Source organism: Myxocyprinus asiaticus, chromosome 47 (genome assembly GCF_019703515.2).
Source record: "Myxocyprinus asiaticus isolate MX2 ecotype Aquarium Trade chromosome 47, UBuf_Myxa_2, whole genome shotgun sequence".
Lineage (NCBI taxonomy): Eukaryota > Metazoa > Chordata > Actinopteri > Cypriniformes > Catostomidae > Myxocyprinus > Myxocyprinus asiaticus.
The window spans coordinates 29,891,400-29,899,637 of record NC_059390.1 but is presented as its reverse complement, the minus strand read 5'-3'; the positions used below and the strand labels follow the sequence as shown (position 1 = coordinate 29,899,637).

Genomic DNA, 8,238 nt, shown 5'->3' with positions numbered 1-8,238 from the left:
CACATCTCAGAACAGCATTCAGAGATGATATACTTCTCACCACAACTGTACAGAGCGGTTATCTGAGTTACCATAGACTTTGTTAGTTCGAACCAGTATGACCATTCTCTGTTGACCTCTCTCATCAATGAGGCATTTCTGTCCACAGAACTGGCACTTACTGTACGTTTTTGGCACCATTCTGAGTAAATTCTAGAGACTGCCGTTTGTGAAAATCCCAGGAGATCAGCAGTTACAGAAATACTCAGACCAGCCCATCCGGCACCAACAATCATGCCCCGGTCCAAATCACTGAGATCACATTTTTACCCCATTCTGATTGTTGCTGTGAACATTAACTGAAGCTCCTGACCCATATCTGCATGATTTTATGCTTTGCACTGCTGCCACACGATTGGCTGTTTAGATAATCGCATGGATGATTGTTTGTGCCTGACAGGCTAGTTTTAGTATTTCTGTAACGCTGATCTCCTGGGATTTTCACGAACAACAATCTCTAGAATTTACTCCGAATGGTGCCAAAAACAAAAAACATCCAGTAAGCGGCAGTTCTGCGGATGGAAATGCCTTGTTGATGACAGAGGTCAACAGAGAATGGCCAGACTGGTTCAAACCGACAAAGTCTACAGTAACTCAGATAACCGCTCTGCACAACTGTGGTGAGAACAATATAATCTTAGAATGCTATTCCAAAATGCGGGTTGGCGCTGTTTTGGCGGAATGGGGGGACCTACACAATAATAGGCAGTTGGTTTTAATGTTATAGCTGATCGGTGTATAAATATGAGAATACATTTCATAGACAATAATACAGATTATATGGATATAAAAAAGCTTAGTGAACATGATGAAAAGTCTATTGAAGAGTCACATTTTATTTTTAATAATACTTATTACACACAATCTCTCTCTCCCTCTCTCACACACACTCACACACGCACTCTCTCTCTCTCTCTCTCTCTCTCTCTCTCTCACACACACACACACACACACACACACACACACACACACACACTCTCTCTCTCACACACAACCACACGCGCGCGCGCAGAGTGACGGGAGGAGCTTTGGATTATAATGCACATACATCTTTATCCGAAGCACATCCGTCTAACAGCAAAGCATACGAGCGTGGATATATCGAGGGCTCTTTTTGTTTTGAATTCTACAGGTTTTATTTTATTTTATTTTTTATTTTATTTTTTTTTTATAAATATTTAATGGCTTGGGAATGGAGATAGCTTTGGTGAGTTTTGAGAAAATGGGCGATGGAGGCAGTGATGGAGAAACCTACCAAAACCAAAACTCGTTGGATCATCCACGTTTGGTCCAAACTGGACACAACAAAGAACTCTACAGGAGAAGTCCACAACAGAGCTCCTGGAAAATTAATGACATGAACAACACAATGATGGGCTCCACTGAGAATACACTGTATTATTACAGTCCTCATCGGTTTGACGAGGACATTCTGGACTTGGACCTTGATCATGAAAGCAACGAGCGAGTTCTCATCAATATTGCCGGACTGAGGTTCGAGACCCAGTTGGGCACCCTCAACCAGTTTCCCGACACTTTACTCGGAGATCCCGACAAGAGAATCAAGTATTTCGACCCCCTGAGGAACGAGTATTTCTTCGATCGAAACCGACCCAGTTTTGACGGGATTCTCTATTTTTATCAGTCCGGCGGGAAAATCCGGCGACCAGTCAACGTGTCGATCGACGTATTCGCCGACGAAATCCGATTTTACCAGCTCGGTGAAGAAGCGATGGAGCGTTTCCGCGAGGACGAAGGTTTTATCAAAGAAGACGAGAAACCTTTGCCCCAGAACGAGTTTCAGAAGCAAGTATGGCTCATTTTTGAGTATCCCGAAAGCTCCAGTCCCGCTCGGGGCATCGCCATCGTCTCCGTGCTCGTCATCACTATCTCGATCATCACCTTCTGTCTGGAAACTTTGCCCGAGTTTCGCGACGAGCGCGAGCTGCCGGTGACGATTCGCGCGATCAATGGCACTCAAGATAGCCCGTCGCTCACTTTTAGCGACCCGTTCTTCGTCATCGAGACCACCTGCGTGATCTGGTTCACCTTTGAGCTTTTCGTACGGTTCTTCGCCTGTCCAAGCAAGTCCGAGTTCTCCAAGACCATCATGAACATCATCGACATCATGTCTATCATGCCTTACTTCATCACTCTGGGCACGGAGCTGGCGGAGCAACAGGGACAGGAGCACAACAACGGGCAGCAAGCCATGTCGCTGGCCATCTTGAGGGTCATACGTTTGGTGCGGGTGTTCCGCATCTTCAAGCTCTCCAGACACTCCAAGGGGCTCCAGATCTTGGGTCAGACTCTCAAAGCCAGCATGCGAGAGCTCGGCCTCTTGATCTTCTTTCTTTTCATCGGGGTCATCCTGTTTTCCAGCGCCGTCTACTTCGCGGAGGCTGATGAACCCGAGTCTCACTTCTCCAGCATCCCAGACGCCTTCTGGTGGGCGGTGGTCACCATGACAACCGTTGGCTATGGCGACATGAGGCCGGTGACAGTGGGGGGCAAGATCGTGGGCTCTCTCTGCGCGATCGCAGGGGTGTTGACCATTGCACTACCGGTGCCCGTCATCGTGTCTAACTTTAACTATTTCTATCACAGGGAAACCGACCAAGACCAGGCGTCCCTCAGAGACGAGCCCAGCCCCGCGAGCCAATGTGATGAGCTTCAGTTGCTGAGGAAATCGTCCCTTAACTCGAAAGAGGATGCAAACACGCCCATCGAGAAGACAAATATTAAAGCCAACAGCAGAATGGATATTAAGCGTTCCCTTTATACATTTTGCTTGGATAAAAGAAAAGCAGATCTCTAGTCTGTAGAGAAATAAATCTAAAGTTAATGCGCCTGCACAATCAAAAGATCATCGCGCTGCTAAAATCCTGGAAAGTTGCATGGAGTTATTTTTTTAAAGCACATTTTAATCCTTTGATCTCGCATCAGCAGCTTTCAAGCGTTTTTAACGATTTTGGAAAGCATAACGTTTCATTCCAAAGAGGACGTCATACGTTGTTGGGATGCTTTAAAATGTGATTTGATTCACAGCATCTCAGGCCTTAACTCATCTCTTGTACATGTTTGCCCCATCTCTCCCTCTTATGTGAAAAGCCATATTAGGTATTTTGCATAATATAACGGACTATAAAAAAAAAAAAAAAAAAAAAAAGTACATATGGGCTACTGTATTTTGGGAACACCAAAAAGTGATTTGGTGTTAAACACATCAGGAACACTTTCGTTGTTCGTCTAAAACACTGTTTATGTGAGTTGTGTGACTGTCAGGATCATTTCAAATTAATTTATAGCATAAGCAATATCTTTTCACTCTCATGTTTCAAAATGACTGGTGTATGAAATTTAAGGAGGACATTTATTGAGAAGTTTAAAGTATTTTACTGCTGAATTCATAATGAGACTGTCTTGTCGGCCCTACAACACAATTCTGGAAGTTTGAAGTCAACGCATTCAAGCAGAAACTGACTGTACAGGAGAAAAACTACTGCACCATGATGATCTTCTGAAACCAGAGGAGAACATGAAGAAAACAAGTGATCCAATCTGTTATAAGGTAAGTCTCGAAATGAGTTGTCCATGTTTTTGTTTTTGTCTGCGTTTGAAATTTACTGATAAAACAGAGGTTATTATAATTGTTTGTGGTTATAAAAAAGTTATATTGATCAGCACTTAGACAGGTGGTCTCAAATATTCAGCAGGTGGTGTGAAATGTGGGGGTCTTTTTTTATGCAAATTAGTGCATTCTTGTTTTAGACATGTCTTAAATTTAGAGATACAGACAAGCTTATACGTGCTTTTATGTTATCTTGCTTGGATTAATGTAATGCCCTGTTTTCAACTTTAAAGCAAAATGCTGCAGCTCGATTTTTGACACAAACCAAGCTTTCCAGTCATATCCAGTTCTTAATTCTTTGCATTGGTTACCAAGGTGATAGAGCTTTTGTTTTGAAATCTGCACGATTATGGAACAGCCTGCCCCAGGATAGGAGATCTGCTGAATCTGTTTTTGAATCTCGTATAAAAACGTATTTTTATTGACTTGCATTTACCTTTTTGTGAATGTGTTGGGATATATTTTTTATGTGTTTTTGATTTCATGTTTTGTAAAGCACTTTATATTGCTAAAAGGTGCTATACAAATACAATTTATAATGGGGTGATGCATATTTGTATTGATGCAGGCTTATTACAGGCACATAAATCAATATATGAACAGAAGAATTAATGATATGACATTTCTATTCAATTTTACTGCATTGCATGATCTACAAATCATAGTACTAGTCTAGAGGGTATAGATATTTGTTTTTCATATCTGTCAATAACAATGATAATGCAGTAGATACTGTAACAATGGCCAGGGAACTTCAATTCCATGTATTAACATTGGATGAAGTAGTATGCATGTTCTAGAAACACTTTAAAAAGAGAGTTGCCATCAGGTGCCAGGAACCAAAAGATGTGTGTGTGTGTGTGTGTGTGTGTGTGTGTGTGCCAGGCAAGATCATGGACAAGGTTGTGCTATGAAGAGTAACATAACCTCTTTAACAGAGGATTAGATAATTCCCCTGCTATAGGTTATAGCAGATAACCTTTTAGTATGTGTGTGTGTATGTGTGTTTGCATGCTGCATACTTGCTTTGGTTGCATAGATACATGAGACAGCTGCAACTGGACAGTGAGTAATTTAGGTCAGTACTGACATGAACAAATACTGTGATACCAGTGAAAAGGTATAAGCACATCAAAATGGGATATTGCATAAAAAAGTACTTTTATGTTGCCCTTACACTGTAAAAAAAAAAAAACATAAAAATACGGTCAAATGACTGGCAGCAGCGGCTGCCAAACAAAAACTGTAAAATTAAAATATCTATTCAAATAAAGTGCAAAAACAATACTGTTATTTTACAGGTATTTCCTGATTATGATCAAACACCTTCAATTATGAGATGGCACTAAAAGTTCTACAGAGAAACACCATTATTTTACATGAATTTCCTGAATTATTATAAACAAACACCTTTAATTAAGAGTTAACACATGCTAAAGATTGTAAAATACTAGTTTTATTTTGGAAGACAAAATAAAAATTATCTAAAAATACTGTATAAAACATTAAAATCATCTCAAACTTGACTGGCAGTGTTTGTGTTTAGATTGAATAAATATGTAATGGTAAAAACCTGTAAAAGTACAATCTAAATACAATATTTAATGATTCAGTTTTTATACTACACACTAAGATTCACTGAAAAGTCCTTAAAAAGTAGGATTTCATTTACCATTGCTTTACACAAGTTTAAACAAACTTTATTTAAATTGTTTGTACCAAAATTTGCCATTATGAGACAATCTGGCAATGTGAATAAAGAGTACTGTCAGCTTTGAGAGTGTTGGTTATTAAATGTTTACCAATTTAACCATACACCTAATGCATGTCTTAGCACCCCCGTAATAAAAATGTAAACCACCAAAAGAAGGAAGATGTGGATTCACAACAATGGACACTTTTCACATATGTTTCATAGCGAGGTAAACACAGTTATAGCTAAAAATATTGCCAATTGGTACACCAAAATCAAACCAACCATCTAATAAATGTATTAACTGCAGCTGCGTTTACCCTGTTATAACATGTCTGAGGGTCATGAGGGTCTTTCCCTTAATGTTCTCCTGAAAATTAAATAAATGATTGATGATGATGATGACTAAAATCTTACCTTATATAGTACTGCAGTTGATACTTACTAGTGATGGACTTGTCTCTCTGTTCTTCCCCGTAAACCGCAAGTTTCTTATCATTAGCAGTTATCAGTGTTGAAAATGGGAATGTAAAAATTGTTCAAAGAAACAGGCAGCTACACATACACTACCGGTCAAAAGTTTCGAAACACTTGACTGAAATGTTTCACATGATCTTAAAAATCTTTTGATCTGAAGGCGTATGCTTAAATGTTTCAAATAAGTTTTGTAGACAAAAATATATTTGTGCCACCATATTAATTTATTTCATTATAAAACTAAAATTTAATAAAAAAAAAAAGAAACGTTTTTGAAATTGATGACTTGGACCAAATAATAAAGAAAAGCAGCCAATAAGTGCCCAACATAGATGGGAACTCCTTCAATACTGTTTAAAAAGCATCCCAGAGTGATACCTCAAGAAGTTGGTTGAGAAAATGTCAAGAGTACATGTCTGCAAATTCTAGGCAAAGGGTGACTACTTTGAAGATGCTAAAATATAACACAGTTTTGATTTATTTTGGATTTTGTTTAGTCACAACATAATTCCCATAGTTCCATTTATGTTATTCCATAGTTTTGATGACTTTACTATTATTCTAAAATGTGAAAAAAAAAAAAAAAAAACGTAATAAAGAATGAGTAAGTGTTTCAAAACTTTTGACCGGTAGTGAACATAACAGATTTGGGCCAAATATAACATCTCTACAAGACATTTACAAGCCATAGCATATATTTCTGTGTAGTTAAAGGAAACATTTGTAAAAAATAAAAAATAAAATAAAACATAAAATATATTTTTTTATAACCTGCTAATTTGCATTGATGGACATGACAATGACTTATCCAGATCATAATTTACTCACAAGGCTACCTGTCTGATAGTTTTAACATCCATTGGTGCCACGTTATGTCAAGAGTTTTATCATGTCTATTTTAATTCAGCTATCAAATGTGCATATTTTGAAGTTTAAAAGAGTCCAAGTTACAGGTTTTTACCCAGAATACATATTACAGTGGCCATCGGATTGCAGAGCTACTTCCTGGATAATTTCGTGGGAATGACCAGCCTCCATACCCCATAATGACAAAGCAAAAACCAGATTTGTGATAACTTTGCAAATGTATTAAAAAGAAAAAAAAGGGGTCCTGGGTACCTCAGCGAGTATTGACGCTGACTACCACCCCTGGAGTCGTGAGTTCGAATCCAGAGTGTGCTGAGTGACTCCAGCCAGGTCTCCTAAGCAACCAAATTGGCCCGGTTGCTAGGGAGGGTAGAGTCACATGAGGTAACCTCAAAACAGTTCATTTCATCAGACCAGGGAATCTTGTTTCTACTTTTTTCAAATTCCAAGTGTGCTTTCATGTGTGAGGAGAGGCTTCCGTCTGGCCACTCTGCTATAAAGCCCAGATCGGTGGAGTGTTGCAGTGATGGTTGTCCTTCTGCAAGTTTCTCCCATCTCCACACATGATCTCTGGAGCTCAACCAGAGTGACCATCAGGTTCTTAGTCACCTCTCTTACCAAGGCCCTTCTCCCCGACTGCTCAATTTGACCAGGCGGACAGTTCTAGTAAGAGTCTTGGTTGTTCCAAACATCTTCCATTTAAGAATTATAGAGGGGGGGGCCTAGGTAGCTCAGCGAGTAAAGAGGCTGACTACCACCCCTGGAGTCACGAGTTCGAATCCTGGGCATGCTGAGTGACACAAGCCAGGTCTCCTAGCAACCGGGCCAATTTGGTTGCTTAGGAGACCTGGCTTGTGTCACTCAGCATGCCCTGGAGTCACATGGGGTAACCTCCTCGTGGTCGCTATAATGTGGTTCTCGCTCTCGGTGGAGTGCGTGGCGAGTTGTGCGTGGATGCCGCAGAGAATAGCATGAAGCCTCCACACGCGCTACAGTTGTGCTCAAAAGTTTGCATACCCTGGCAGAAATTGTGACATTTTGGCAATGATTTTGAAAATATGACTGATCATGCAAAAAAAACAGTCTTTTAGTTAAGGATAGTCATCATACAAAGCCATTTATTATCACATAGGTGTTTGGCTCCTTTTTAAATCATAATGATAACAGAAATCACCCAAATGGCCCTGATCAAAAGTTTACATACCCTTGAATGTTTGGCCTTGTTACAGGCACACAAGGTGACACACACAGGTTTAAATGGCAATTAAAGGTTCATTTCCCACACCTGTGGCTTTTTAAATTGCAATTAGTGTCTGTGTATAAATAGTCAATGAGTTTGTTAGCTCTCACGTGGATGCACTGAGCAGGCTAGATACTGAGCCATGGGGAGCAGAAAAGAACTGTCAAAAGACCTGCCTAACAAGGTAATGGAACTTTATAAAGATGGAAAAGGATATAAAAAGATATCCAAAGCCTTGAAAATGCCAGTCAGTACTGTTCAATCACTTATTAAGAAGTGGAAAATTCAGGG

The 8,238-nt window shown here is 39.7% G+C and overlaps 1 protein-coding gene across 1 annotated transcript; it reads left to right on the top strand.

The window, feature by feature from the left end:
* Nucleotides 1-1,219: 1,219 nt before the first annotated feature.
* LOC127437022 (potassium voltage-gated channel subfamily A member 1-like) lies at nt 1,220-2,857 on the top strand (the record flags this gene model as incomplete). The annotated part of the gene is made up of 1 exon (XM_051691651.1): nt 1,220-2,857. A coding segment is annotated over one exon (1,638 nt), but the record flags the coding sequence as incomplete, so codon positions are not given.
* Between the last annotated feature and the right edge of the window lie 5,381 nt (nt 2,858-8,238).